General features: G+C 44.4%; 1 protein-coding gene across 7 annotated transcripts in view; it reads right to left on the reverse strand.

Annotated features, from left to right (window-relative positions):
- Positions 1 to 15802, reverse strand: part of SH3PXD2A (SH3 and PX domains 2A) — a 234666-nt gene that overhangs the window by 139579 nt on the left and 79285 nt on the right. For all 7 annotated transcript variants that reach the window (XR_001467193.4, XR_001467191.4, XR_001467192.4 and 4 more), the window contains one exon: positions 434 to 510. Coding sequence is in view for 4 of the 7 variants with exons in the window: in XM_004942262.5 (XP_004942319.1) it covers positions 434 to 510 (77 nt within the window). In the remaining 3 variants the exon portion in view is untranslated. The remainder of the gene's footprint in view (positions 1 to 433; positions 511 to 15802) is intronic.

Raw genomic sequence — 15802 nt, forward strand, 5'->3', positions numbered from 1 at the left:
ACACCCCTGGAAGCCGCCAGTCCATCTCCAGTGCTGTGCAAACCTGAAATTTCCCTCCTGCAGCACAGACGGGCAGGGAAAGAAGAAAATGCCATCTTTGTTGTGCCTCTTTGCCTACTGAACTCTTGCATTCATCAAGACTGAAGTAGAAATATAATCCGCTTTTATGTGAAGAGTCCTAGAAGGGCAGACTGTGCTTATGGATTTTTCTGATTAAATAACGCACCAACACGGTGCTTCAGATGGGCAGCACAGCTGCTTCATTAATCTTGGTGGTGTTTGGGATGGATCATCTTTGCTTAAAGAAGACCCCCCTTGTGATGGGCTCAACACAGATGAAACTCTTGGTAGTGAACATGGAGAAAGGTGTGGTGCAGCTGATGGCTGTGAGCCACCTGGAAGCTCTTCTACACCCTCCCCTGGAGCTCCTTACCCTGCAGTACTCGTCAATGGGCTTCAGCCTCTTCACAGCTACATCTCGGACGTGGCTCCTTCGGAACAGGATCTTACCTGAGGAGGAAACAGAGAATAGGGGGGGGTTAGGAACATCACCTCCACTTTGGATAGCAAGTAGCTCTACATTTTTACGTTATTTTACAAATAATGTAAACAAAATTTGGTTACTGTTCAGTGCTGGTGTTATGCTGGAGCAAATAGATACTAAGTTATGAGTCACTTCCACCATGGTGCTGCTCTGGCATGTTGGGACCAGTGCCCCATCGCTGCCCACCCAGCCTCCTCCCAGCGCAGTGCTCCTGGCCTTGCAAACAGAGCAGCAGCGCACAAGGAACGAGGAGGTTTGGGTGACAGATACCTTATAAATCTATGGAGGGAAACCAGTGAACAAGAAAAACAACAAGCTCTTTTTTTCTTCTTTAAAGGGAAAAAATAATAACCTCGGTGTCCTTAATGGATGACATTTCTGCAAGTCAGCTAAGATTAAACAAATAGCTGGGTTTTGTGTTATACTACTTGTAACAAAGTTTATCAAAATAATGGAGGAGCTGAGTTTCCCCACACACAAGGATGTCATGGAGTTGGTATTTTTTTGGCTCGAAGGGATTTTATCTTCATATCCTTTTTTGGTGGTTTTCTTCCCTTTTTCTTTTGTGCTGTATTTCTTTTAATGTATTGAGACAAGAATAAATTATATGTTATCCTTGTGGTGCAGAAACAGTATCTGCCAGCATTATTTAATCCATGAAATGTCTGTAAAAAAACCGCTGGCATATATACCGCCTCCTGATCCAAACTTCTTCTGCCAACAGGCGAATGAGATATTAATCCATAGATGGTGGGATAAGAAAATGGGCTACGAGATGAAATCAGACTCCAAATCTGAATACGTGGCTTTGATTTTGTCATGGTTACAGAAGTTGAGAGGTTAATGACACCACTGCCTTTAACAGCCCAGTAACAGAGGCTCTGCAACCCCCCAAGCTCTGCCCCTTTTGTTTGCCTTTCCTCCTCCTGGCTGCTACTCGGTAAACTGTTAAAGCCTTTTGTCTCAGACAGGAGAAAGTGTCTTATCAGAGTTGATTTCAGGATCAAACCCATCAGTCGGTTTGTCCTCTGAAGTAAAGTCATCATTTTGGAGTGCCACCAATCTCCCTGGTTCCATGTGGTTATCTCACCACAAAGCTGGTGCTGAGCCATCCCTGTAGGATGCAATGCCTGGAAGTCACAGCACAGAGCACACGGGAAACCTTCAGTACATATCCGAGGCATTCATCCACGCTTATGTGATTCAAACAATGGTTGTTACATGTCCATCTCCTGCACTGACGTTGGACGCACCAAAACCTTGCTGCTTTCTTGCTTCTACCCCCAATAAATGAGGAGAACCATCCCTACTTAGAAACTATTTCTTAGTTTCTCCAGGATCACAATGTACTTGCACTGCATAACTGTAGTAAGGCTCTTTTCCTGGGAGGGGGCATGGGGTAACTGTAGAGAACAGACTGCTTCCCTCCTCCAGAAATGCTGTTGTGGGAGATTTTTGCATTTCTTTGCAACTTTTATAAGCATACTGCAAAGAAAAAGGGACATTTTGGAAACATTTGCACTTTTTGGCTTTTCTGTTTTCAGTTCAAGCCACAAGTCAAAAGTAGAACTGGTGACCATATAAAAACATAAGGGAACCCAAGACTTAAACACATTAAAGATCTACTGCAAATGTGACTTAACTTTCCTAAAAAGACAGTTTACAGGGAGGCTCAGTCTTCAAAGTAACATAATAAATGAAAGTCTCAGGCATAAGAAACAAGATAAATATAATAAAGAACGTTATATTAAACATAGAGTACAAAAAAGACCCCAGGATATGATAAGTCTTCCTTCAGTCCTTAAATGGATATGGAAAATATCAGGATGACTGTGGTGTTCGGACGAAGCAAAGCCCAGGAGGTGCTTCCATTTTTATCCCTCAGAAAAAGGGAATTTTCACTCTGCTACTGAAAGCTAGAAAAGGCTATGCAGGGGCTGTGGGGCAGATCCGTGGCTGCCCAATCCATGGCATTGAGAACTGAGATCTGGAGGCCAAATAACTCAGATCGGCGTTGCCAAGAAAAAAAAAAGCAAGAAGGAAACCAGGATGGTCAGAAAGCACATCCTGTTCTGATGGGCAGCGGGGAAGGACCCTGACCATGCAAGTGTGGGGATGCTTGGGCAGAGAAGCCTCCTTGATAGGTTATGGGCACGTCGCTAAGGAGGGAAGGCTTCCCAAATGCCCAGCTTCTCCCCTTCTCTGGGAAGAAAGGCTGTCCAGCATAAGCTTGGCTGAATCCATTGTGACCACGCAGCAGGAAGCAACTCAGAACATGTATGAGTTCCTACTGCTCCCTCAGGTTCTCCCATTTTTTCAGGGCTGTATGCTCCTCTATGCTTTCCCAGTGGGTGCAGTTGGATGCAGATCCCTGGCAGGGGAAAGCACTGACTAACAAGGTAGCTAGGATCACCCTGTTAGCGAGATACAGCAACGAGCAGCAGGCAGAGAGCAGAGTACAGCTTGTAAGAGCCCCCAGAAAGGAAATCTTGGGGAGGCAGCGGATGGGAGCACGTTGAGCAGCACTGAGGTGAAGCGGGAAGTCCTGTGGTGGCTGTAAATGGGTAATTTCCTTGCAAGGGCGGAGTGCTGCTTTGCGTGCTGCTTGGCTTTTCCTCTGGGTAGTTTCCACATCTCTAAGGAAGGGGCCTGCTTATACACTAGTACATCCAGAGCTGCTTCCTCTCTCAGTGACAAAATTAATTTTACTTCAGTTCTTCTAACCCTCCTCAGGCACCACAGCCCTACCTTAGGCTCGACTTGGAAGCTATGGACTGCAAGACGGCACTACCTCATGCACCCCTTTCATTCACCCATACACCAGGCTCAGACCAGGCCAAGGATGAAGAGAATGTGTGTAGGAAGGACTCAGCAGACAGCAGCACTGGGAAAGAAAGACAGGGGGAAGAAATAGGGCTCCAGTCCTGCTGCTAATGCAGGATGACAATATTTATTTTTATCCTTTTTTCTTTAAAGAAAATATTATTCCTAGGAAATTAATGTGGATAAGAGGCAAAGTATCAGGTTTAACGTTATAGGGGATATCTTAAGTCATCCCTTCATCCCTCTGTGTGTATAGAGATGTAGCCTTTAATTCCATGACCACACACCTCTTCTCCCATAGGACCCGGTTTCCTCCCATACACACAGCGGGTACACAAAGTGGGAAGAAGAAAGCTGTCCCAGAGACCGCCAATCTGGCAGCTGCTGATTCTGCAAGCTTGAAGGTATCCTCTGAACATTGCAAGTTCATTGTCAGAGGTTAGGAAAAGCCCAAACACAATGTAAAAGGGGCGATGGACAAATGCATGTTCACATTTAATCTTCCACCTCAAGCACAGTCATTGCACTTCAGAGGGCCCTAAGAGAAGCAAACCATACGATAAATACTCAACAATTGACAGCCTGAATACAAATAGGTATGTTAAAAATACTATAACGTCTCATCTGATTTATGTTTATAAAGACATCTGCTGCCTCCAACTATAGAAACTACAGCTGTGGAGGCTCCATCAGTCAGCTGTCTCCTAAAAGCAGGAAAGGGCTCCTGTTTCTGCCTCTTGAACTTTCTGTTACTGTGCTGTTGGTTCTCTCCTCTTTTTACCCAATAACTGGAGAAGTACCAGGTCTGTATACAAATTGCCAAGCAATGTATTCAACTTAAGATCAAATTCCTAGAGAGCCTACCTACAAGGTGCAGTTACAGCTTCTCCTTTTGGGCTAAGCAGCCTCCCCCAGTGTAACTAACACCATTTAGTGGCTAAAGTATTTTTATGAAGGCTTCTACTCCTTACGCATAGCTGTTCATACTTTTATACACTGAAGAAGTGTAAATGTGCAATCGGATATGAGTCCTCAACCTGTTTACGCTGTGAAATCCATCCCAGAGTCCCCTCTCAGGCACCTGTCATGCAATATAACTCCCAAATGGTGTGTTTAAATATGCACTGCCACCTTGCAATGTAAAACATATAACACAACAGCACAAGGCTATGGGATAGAAGAACAACTTTACGTTTCTCATGGAAGCACGTGTGACTGTCAACCAGATGGCAATCTGAGAATGGCCAAAATAGAGGTGTGTTCCTTATAAAATAATGTCTCGCTTTCACATGGGGATCCCAGTTTCCATGGATTGTTTCATCCATAATTTCCTGGAGTCAGGAAGCCAGTGCCAGGGTCCTAACGCTGATGCCATTTGCTCCTGACAAAGAAAGGGGAGGGAAATGATTCATGCTGTTTCCATTGGTAGGAGGAGGAAGGATTTAAGTAGAAACTCGTGACTGTCAGAACTGCTGGCTGAACGTGGCTGCCAAAGGGCCTCAGTTGATAAAGGCTTTGCTAATCAGCAGAAATTACTATAGAAGGTGACAAGAGGTGATGGAGACAGATGGGCTGCCAGGAAAGCCAACACAAGCAATAACAACATTGCTCTGAGATATGGGGGGGACAGAGGGTGTCCTTCTGTACTTGGATCCTGCTTTTAATGTGCAAGAGGTGCTATGTTAAAGAAAACCACTGAAAGAAATAAAGCATGGGAAATAACATGGCTTGACTATAATATCACTAGGAAGAGAAATATTCCTCCATTAGAACTGATAGCAGAATACGTGAATTATTACAAGGTGAAACCAAAGACAGGCAAGAGACAAGGTTGACTGCCCATCAGCAAAGAGCTCCTACCGCTGAACCTGGCTGCCTTCCACTGACTGTAGGGTTGGCTACTTATCCCCCTGGGCTAACAGTGCCAGCTCTAGAGCAGCTTAGCTAGTACAGACTATGGGAATTCAAGCACTTGGCACAGCTGGGAGAAGGATAAAAGCCATGAACATTGATGCTGAAATTCAGGAGTGACAGATGGGGGCCGCAGGGTGCAAATCTCAAGCTAACAGCTCTGTTACTGTTTGTACAGTGTTCTGCATAAGCCAAGAGCTACTTCTTGCCACTCCGTGTCCTGCTGCTATCACCCAAACAACCTTCTGCTTCTGTAATCTCCTCTTCAGTTGCCCCAGCTGCAAATCTCCCACTGCTCTAAAGCAAGGTAGGAACTGTGGTGCAGGCAAATTGTACAACATTCGGTCTACGATGGGTAGGCAAAAGTGCTACGAAATTCTCCTCACTATTTTCTTACAGTGGGATGGCTTCCTTTACACTGATCTGTACATACCAGACACCCACAGAGACCCACTACCTTATTTACAGTGAAGTGTCAGAGTACAACAGAGTAAAACTACCTCCTCACACAAGGAGAACTCAACTGGAGCACAAGACCCCCAGATCCCTCAGAACTGAACTTCCCATTGTGGAAATGGTTGCAGAGTGCTGGGGTGTGAGTGAAGCTTTCAGCTTCTATGGTGAAATTGCTGCCTCCTAGAACTGCACAACTCAGCTTCTCCAATGTGGAAAGTGAACTCTTGTAATTACTAGTTGCAGCTGTTAGATTAGAATGCAAAGAGTTCACTGCTTTGAATTGCAGAAAGCAGTCAGTTTGTCAGAGGGCAGAGAGAGAATAGTATTTATACTTGCGGCCAACAATCACTGGGAACTCCCTCACCTGGAGGAACCCACTTGAGGGCAAGCCAGAGTGTCACAGAGATGAGGAGCCAAAATAGGGTCACATTTTCAAAACATGAGAAACACTACCTAAGGAAAGAGGCAGGGTTTTGTTACAGAGAGGATGCAGGAATATCCCCTTCTTTGCATACAAGGTTTTCCACACCATGAGCAAAAGGCACAGGAAAACAGGAAAACTTACGCAGATCCAAACTAGCATCTGCCTTGCCTATGTGTACTTCTTCCCTAAGGTAGGAACCTGAATGCTTAGACATTGACTGTACCCTCTGTTTCTTTGAAAGTTCTCTAAAAAAAAATCCATGTCCAAACCATCAGGACTAAGTCATCTAACACAAGAAAACATGAGGGCTTAATTATCACTCAAGCTATCAAGACATTACGCCAAATAAATGAGCAAAACATCAACCACATCTCACCACTTGTGCTGAAACACTTGGCTTATCTTCCGTATCAGCTGACACCAGTCACCTGCTTTCACACAGGTGATTGGTGATCACAACCTGTGATCTCCAAATCACCAGTGGTCCACAGGCACTCTGCAGGGATCATCATTCATTGGTACAACAAGTTTGAAAACCAGCAGCCCCTGTTTTGCTGTGGGTGTTTGCTAGTCAACATGCTCATATTATCTGAGCTACCCCACCTCCTGCCCCACAGAGTGGAAAAATGAGTGTCAAATGCATCTGTACCATGTTTTTTTAACCAAAACGCTCTTCCTGAAGAGCTGGACTATGCCCCTGTTGTTACACCAACTCTTTATCTGCTTTTTAAGAAAACATGCTACCTAGCACCTGGCTCACTGGGGTCTGTTGAAGTCAATAGGCTTCTATCTGCTGACACGGGTTGTGTCATAGGAGGACCATATGGTCCCTGCTCAGCCTTTTATAGCACAGGCCTTAATGAACTGAGCCTATTAAAACATTTCCACCGTCTTATAAGCTTTCATGAGATTTGCCATCAATGCAAGCATTGGTGTGACACTTAGCCAGAGATACTGGACCAGCGCCAGCCCCACTGACAGAGCGTCTCTCATACGTCCACCGGGGTCGGAGACCTTGCAGTAAGGTCACTGCAGGGAGGTGGGTTTGCACCGCACCCTTGCCAAACAACACTGGAAAAGCACAGTAAGGTCCTAGCCACATCCTCTGGCATGACTGGCAATAACACCGCTTGGGAGACTCCACCCTTGCGCTGGTTGGAGCTGTGAATAAAATAATATTTGCACTCACACCACGTAGATCAAAGTCTTTCATTATTATTATTAGGAGGTAGGTCTTGCAATAACTCGCTGCTATGGCATATGCTCCTATAGGAATGCTGCAGGTAGAAATTGAGGGGTAGGGAAACAAAAATGACTTTGCAAGATGACAAAATGAGCACACAGTAATGGCAGCAATAAAGCTGGTCCCTAGATCCCCCTGCTACAGAGGGATGTAGAAGGAAACTATATCTAAGTTAGCATTCATGGCCAGAAAATCTGTCTTAAACATTTATTCTAATGAAAAACAAATACTCAATCTTCTACAAAAGAGGCAAAATTCTGTCCTATGGAAGATCTCGATTAAGTCAGCTGCCAGGTACACGTGTACCACATTACAGGAGGTGAAATTCAGCACTCAGATTGGCAGGGACACTGCTCCTCACAGCAGTTGTGGTATTTGGAAGGCACCAATTAACACAGAAATTAAACAAACAAACAGCTTGGCGGCAAACATAACTAGGTGCCTGTGCTTGTCAGAGGCTGGAAATCAACAGCTAGGGTTTCAGAGAGCAGTATTCAGAAACAAACTTCCCTGTGCTTAGAAAACAGAGCACTGTTCTTTCTTTCCAAATGGAAATGCTCTCCCAGAGTCCTTCAAGCTAAACCTCAGACCAGTTTTAAGCTGAATTTTCAGCAGGCTAAGGGAAGCAAAGCACTGAACAACGACCAGACCACTGCTGGCCAGCCTGAGATGGGAAGCTCATCTGTAGGCAATGCCACCATCTCAGGGGCATTATTCTCTGGTTCCAGATATCTTTTTAATGTGCCAAGAAGACAGTCTAACATAGGGATTTCTTCTTCTCTGCTCCTATCCCTGATAAAAGTGCTGATGATTTCAAAGGTGCAAGGGCACATCTGATTGCTGATGATATACAGATGAGTAGGGCATTTCACTTTCAGCTCACATTTAGGTCTGACCATGCCTACCCCTCTCTGTGCTGACTCTGAAGGCTCTTTCCCTGCCTCCCCTGTGCTCACAGTACAATGACCAGCCTCTGCTGCGCACAGCTCTCCCAAATGGGAGCATTTCAGCCATTTCCAGCTCATGTCATTTAACACAAAATACAGGCATCTCAGCACCAGCACTGCCTGCTAAAACCGTGTGAGAGCTGAGACTCATTCCCTGAAAAATCAAGCTCTTTTTCCAGATTCCTCCACAAGTAAATTCACTGCTTATATATGCAAGAGCATCTCAGAAAGACAGAGCTGCTGTCCTAGATAGAACCTCTCCTGGGTAATGCAAAGAGCCTGCGTCTGAACCCAGGAGAAAACCGCACTGTCAGGTATCAGCAGCTTCCCCCACTGGAAGATGCAGAATAAAAAGCCCCTTTCAGGGATTAATGCTCTCAGCAATTACTTGCCCCTTGAAAGGAAATGTGCCCTCAGTCGAGGTGACAGCAGGACCCAATGCATGCTTTCCTTTCCCTTTCATGGTTAATATGGCCTTTTTACTGCCCAGGGAAAAGGAAAAAAAGGCAGACTGGAAACTAATGTTTTGTTGTTTTTTATTTTTAATAAGGATCACTGGGCCAAGCAGCATAAAAACATAAAAATAACCCCAAATTTACTGCTAAATTAAAGAAAAAACAGTAAAATGAATAGGCACAGAAATCTGAATTAGGAATGTGATCTGATAATTACCCTTTCGGGCCCTGATTAATTGCATTTGAAGCCAAGGAGACACAGAGCAGCCAAACGGGACTGACTACTAACAAAATATACATGACCAAACAAACTGGTCTTTCTCCCTCTGTGCCACCACACCGGAATGGCAGCTCCCCAAGTGCTGTTTGCCTTTGTGTCCTGGTGTGCTGTGCTATGCAGGTCTGGCCAGAGTTATAAAGTCCCACTATTGGGTACCTTGGATAACCCCACTGGGGTGGTCCAGCCTGCAGACTTGTGGTCTCCAAGTACTGGTTTGAGAATGGACAGATGCCATTTCCTCCATTTCTAGATGGAGAATAACCATCCATACGTCTAGCTGCTACAGTTCAAGACAGCAGTTTCACCAGTTGTTACCACACACTGACAAAGGACAGAAGATTTAATCCACTCTTTTGCAGCAGTGTAAGAGTGTTGCATTCGGTTGGGTCAAAGATCTATCTGTAATCCTGCTCTCTGTTCATAAGAGTGGTCAGAAAAAAACAAGGAAGAAATTCAAAGAACAGGATGCATGCAATAGGATCCATCTCCTGACACACATTCCCCATTCCTGCACATCAGGTGTCAGACATTTTCTGAATTAAAAATTGTTTATAATAACCACTGTTGACTCCATCCTACAAAAACTGCACCAGTGCTTTCTTGAACTCGCAGATGGTGCATTCCCTGTGGAGATCTCTGGAAACAAATTTCATAATTTAATCATATGGCATGTAATTACATACTCCCTTTTCACTTTAAGCTTGCTTTCCAAATTTCAGAGGCTGTACCTGTTTTTTGCATTCTGAGAATCAAAAATAATCACGTCCTTGTCATTTTCTCAAATCCTTCACGATTCCACAAAATTCTGTGCCTGACAGAAGACTTCTCATCTATTCATTCTCCTCATGCAGAAGATAATTCACCTCTCTAATCCTCTCTGTCATCCTTCTCGGCACCTTATTACACCTTTCTTGAGAGGCAACACATGGTGCCCACGATGTGGGGAAAAAACAATGAAAATGGATTTTCATTGTTGAAGCTGTGTTTTGTTCTCCACTCTCTGCCTAATTCCTTCAAACACCACATTTGGCCTTCTGGCTGCTGCTGACTACTGAGCTGTAGCTTTTGTGGAGACATCCTCAAATCTACTGAAACCTCACTGCTGGATTGCAATGAATCTTTTTCTTCCTCCATCACACCACTTCTGTACCAGCACTGAACTGTGTTTTTGCCATCAGAACCATGAGATCCTCCTCCAGCTTTTAGCAGTCACCTCCCAGTTTGAATACCCTCAGTAGCTCTGTGACTAGCTAAGTTAGTTATAACTCTAACATCCCCTTTTGTAGACCCTGGGTTGATCCCAGAACAGCTCCTTCAAGAATCTTGGCTGGTAAAAACGAGTTTCTTTTTGGATATGATGTTTCAAAGTCTTCATTCCAGGAGAAAGCATCATTTTAAACTGTGGGCTCATTCGCATCTATTGGCTTTCAATCATCCATTTTAAAAACTTTCCTGTAATATTTTTAATTTCAAGTGTCAGAAACCAGAGATTATTGTTAATGTCCACAACCATCAAAGCATCCGGCCTTAAACAGAGACTCTGATCTGGCAGAAAATAAGCTTACAGCCTATGTCAGTCATACATCAAATAACAAGAAAGGCTGTTAATATAATTATCTTCTTATTGCTATTTTGGGAGGCACAGTAGGTTTTGATGGAGCTTGCAGTAATAGGATCTCTTATGCCATGATTTATGAGCACGTCTGTCTTGAACAATTTTCCACATGGGAAATTAATCACATTCTGCCTAATGGAAGGGAAAATATCCCTTTGCAGTTTCAATTGGATTTGCCATGGTCAATTGGACATGGGATTCTCCTTTATCCTTAGTTATAATCCGAGATGTAGTGCTGTCATCCAAAATTTGCTGTTAGACCCCGCAGATGGAGATAATTCATTAATTGGCAATACTTTTACAGAATGCTCATTGGCCCACAATGAGTTAAGGCAAATATATCAATATGGCATAGCCCAAAAATTGGACTGTGGCATATGTCAGGTATTGTACATGGTTATTTCAGAAACTACTTCTCTGGTAGAGAAAATACTCAGCTCAGATTTCAGAAGCAGGCAACACATCTCCCTCACCAGTGCACCTACACAGACCACCTGGTTAACTCACACACAGATTCCTGAAGGTAAACTCCTGCAAGACACCACAATGAACTGAATATGGGGTCCTCCATGTGCCTGGCCAATGACAAATCTGGAGGTTAGTTGTTCTTAATTCTGTACAAGGACTCAAGACTAAACTATCCAGAAGTTGTAGCTGACTTTCCCTAAGATCTTTACTCAGATCATTTGCAAAAGGAATTTTAATTCCTTCCTCTTTTCTGCAGGATGCAGAGCAAATGTCTTGGTGCCAGTTCATCTCTACTGCATATCTCTGAGAAATACTTCAACTTGGAAAACCACAATTCCGTTTTCAGTTCCAGTGGAAAAGGGGTGAGAAAAAGAGAACCAGAAAGAGTGAGGGAAAAGAAGATAGAAAATTAACAGTTAGTTAACTGGCACCACAGATAAAGAAGGTATTTCCAGGTAGCAGGAAAGGACATCAACAAGATGCGCGTCTCTGGAATCCCTTGACTTTGCCATTAAGAAGCAGAACAAAGTTACTCAATGTTCCTTTAAGGTTGAAAGACTAAAGGAAAACAGGACGGCTTAATGTAAAAAGAAGTAATCGTATGACTGGAAACTATGAGTGCCCCTAGCCAAGCACCCAAAGGAACTGAGTAATGTTCGTTAGTCAGTGACTTTATTGGTACTTGGGACTTTCAACTGCTGAGCAGGATTTAGACTAAAAGATATTCTGGGGTATGCTACTCTATTTATGTTTGCACAGAATTCAGCCTCACCCCGCATAACATTTTTCCATGGCAATTCGAGCAGAAAAAGCCCTCACATTTTCCCTGGGCAGGACAGAAGCAGGGCCCTTCTCAGGATCAGCAGAGTGGAAAGGGAGAGGGGAAATGTCACAGCCCACCAGTGGTGTGAGGGCAGAGGGGACAGGGTGGAGAGGAGCAGGCCTTCTGCAGGGAACCTGAAGGTGTTTTCCAAAATATTTATTCCCACAGCAGAACCCACCATCCCAGACACTACAAACACAGGACAGCCTAACATTAATCCATCCACAGTCATAACAGTCAGCTCTACTGTGGCTTTTGAACAACAAATCTGCCTTTGCACACACTTCCGTAATGGTCAGTTCCAATGACTTTGCTCTCCAAGGTGAGTGACACGATGAGGAAGGGATGGGGTGAGCAGATCAGCAGTGGACAAAGGACTCTGTGCTGTGAGTTTTCAGCTCAGCTTGCAGACCAGATCTAGAGCACAGCAGGATTAAAAGGACGCTTCCATTCTTTACTGTGACTGCATCAAGCCTTAGCTTACGTATCCAACTTGAGAATTTCATAAGTATTCATTTTCTAGCACAGTCTCCTTATATTACCTTCTCTTCAAGGAGAGCCATTTGAATCCCAAGCAGATCCTTAAATCACTCTGAGTTAATATGCAGATCCTCTTTCAAGTACCTTCTTTTTCATGCTATTTACCCAGAAAACTACTCTTTTTTAGAGGTACCTCTTTGTAGTTTAGCAACATTTTTTGATTTTTCTATCAATGACACTGCTTTCCACACAGTTTAGCTCACAATTTCTCAATTTATGTTCATGTGCCAAGAGGACAAGACAGGCACATTTCAGCTATTGCTTTCCATTTTAATTATATAACCGTTACTTGAAAAAGAGGGCTGTTTTGGAAATACATACAGTACAAAAAAAATCTAATTTACTTCCAATATTTTGAAGGCATGCAGAGCATTACCTTTAAGGACACACTGACCATTCCCCTGCATTTGACTCTTCACTGCCTGGGCGTGATTCAGGAGGTTCAATCCTGAGTCACTCCCACAAGTCACACAATCATAGAATCATTAAGGTTGGAAAAGACCTCTAATGTCATCTAGTCCAACTGTCCACCTATCATCAATACTGCCCACTGAACCATGTCCCAGAGTACATCTACACATTTCTGGGACACCTCCAGGGATGGTGAACCCACCACCTCCCTGGGCAGCCTGTTCCTGTGCTTCACCACTCTTTCAGAGAAGTTGTTTTTCCTAATACCCAACCTGAACCTCTCCTGGTGCAACTTGAGGTCATTTCTTTTTGTCCTATCACTGTTACTAGGAGAAGAGGCCAACCCCCATCTCACCACAACCTCCTTTCAGGGAGTTGGAAGGAGCTGACTGTTTTAGATCATCTTATAACCCCTGGGAAATCTACACTGGTAACAAATGCACAGCTCCTGAAATTCCTTGAGGAATCACAGGCACCAAAAGAAGCTGAAAAGAAAAATTCTTTCCTGGCCCTGTAGAGGCATTGCAGTAGAGGAACACTGCAGAATGGGAAGTGCACGTTTCCAAATGAAAAAGGCATGAATGAGAACTGAGTCTGGCTCCAGCAGCAGTATGACTGCAAAGCAAACTAAACTGACTGACATCAGAGATGATGTCTCATTGCCGGGAGTGAGAACACAGCTCAGATACATGCAGATTAGAAACATATGCAGCATCTGTGATCCTGTGGCAGAAATCAGCCAGCTTCAGGCTGCTGAGGAGAGGAGAAATGAGAGGTGCCTGGAGGGAACAGCCCTTCACCAGCACTGAGCAGCACAAAAAGGACTTCAGAAAGAATACAAGCACTCACAATGAGTACTCTGCAGCACCACAAGGCCCTTCATGGAGGTGAGGAAGCAAAGAGAAGCTGTGTCCCTGTGCTGGAAAGAAGCAATGTGCAAGAATGACAGAAGAAAGAGACAGAAGTTAATGGGACTAAAAAGGATTATCCCCCCTCCCTGCGGAACCACTAGTAAATACAGATTTTCCTGCCAGCATACTGCTGCTCTTGATGCTCAGGATAACTGTTTTCCTTCCATTGTATTATAATAACTAACCAATTTGAAACAAAAGTCACATTTCCAAATACACAAACGCAGCAGGAGCACACTGACGTGTCAGAAAAAGGAGCAGGGGTCAGATGACATTCGGGCTCTTCTGAAAATTTCCTGCTGGAGTCTTTCACTCTGTAAAACTATCCTGAAGTAATCCAAACACTCCAGGTGGAAAAGCCAGCTGCTTCCCGAGGTCAGCCTGAGACCTGCTCCTGTGATCCTTCACTTGCCCACCCAATAGAATGGGAAGGAAGCTTTCACTGGTTTCTTCAACATGTGGAGCCTAGAAAAAGCCCACACTGTGTCCCCTATATGCCAGTGGGAGGTTTCTACACCCTGCCCGTACCAAACTCTGTTTGTGCAAGGCCATGTTTCATGAGTCTGATGAAGGAAAAAAGTGAGTGGTTCGCTCTGCCATACACCCAGCTCTGTACCCATGCACTTTTAATGTGGTCCCAACATCACAAGAAACCACACCACCAGCAGCCTCCTGCAAAGCAAAAGCTACTGTTGGAAAACAGCTGGGACTGGGGTCCCCTGGTCCCCTTCACACTGTCCTGTGAAAGCCGCAATGCATCTCCATGCCAGCCCACAGCTCTTCGATGCCCATGTTTATATCTGTCCCTGACACCCTCCTGTCCTCCAAGGTTGAAGTGGTGGACCCTCCTCTCTTACATGGCCAACTACACACAGCAAGCAGCCAAGAACATTCCTTTCCTTTGCAAAGAAATCGATTCACCATAATGTAGTAATTTAACACCCCAATAATTAAAAAGTCTAAGCTCAAACTTGCACTTCCACACATTTACTCAGAAGGGAAGAAAACCAATAAAAACACCATATAGCCATCACCAGAACCACCCCCGTGAAAGCCCTAATTCCCTATATTGCTTTAATTAAAAGCGGATGAATAGCAGCCTAGAAACTTTTAAGAGAAATACAGCCAATCTATAGGCTTGTGAGAATAAAACAGGAGGAGGGAAACAAACACAAAAATCCTGCCAGTGTTAGGGCTTACCAGAGGATTACAACACCTCGCCTCCCTTCTCAGGAGAACTGGGGAGCAGAGAGGGCAAATCTGCATGGTGTGAGCATTGCCCATGGGAACAGGTGGTAGGAGCAGAACGCAGATCTTGGGACATCAGCCCCAAGCCCCAGCACAGCTCATCTTCACGCCTTTCCAAGTAAGGTTCCTAGAGCTGACACTGCAGAACAAAGGATCTGATCTAATTGCAAAAGAAAGGGGCACGGGGGGGAGAAAATCCTGTCAGATGATGAATATAGCTGACCTCAGGTTGAATGGAGAATGACTCAATGAGGAATAATCTAATCCATAAGAGTGAAGTATTTATCACCGCTGTTACAGCAACAGACCACCCTGCTCCAGGGGACATCTGCAGACAGATGCAAACACGGCTTGTAAGCACAGTGATAAAGGCATCGTTTTGTTGTAGGTAATTACAGAAGGGCTTTACTGCTGCATTACTTGAGTGCTACAGGATGCTTTATGGATTTATTCTTTTAACACCATGGAAAGATGTGGAAATTCTCATCTGCCTCTTTTTTTTGGCCCAGAAGTTAGTGCAGTGAGACCAAGGGTAGATCCAGATCTCCTATATCCCACTCATCTTCTGTTTCCGCCTTGAAAAACACCTGCAGCAGTGGGAAAAACTGGAGATGAGAGGTGGGTGGGATTACTGACTAACCTTGGGATAACTGATCCTTTCCATGATCACACCCTACAGATGAGAGAGGGAGAGAAATCGAAT

Source organism: Gallus gallus, chromosome 6 (genome assembly GCF_016699485.2).
Source record: "Gallus gallus isolate bGalGal1 chromosome 6, bGalGal1.mat.broiler.GRCg7b, whole genome shotgun sequence".
Lineage (NCBI taxonomy): Eukaryota > Metazoa > Chordata > Aves > Galliformes > Phasianidae > Gallus > Gallus gallus.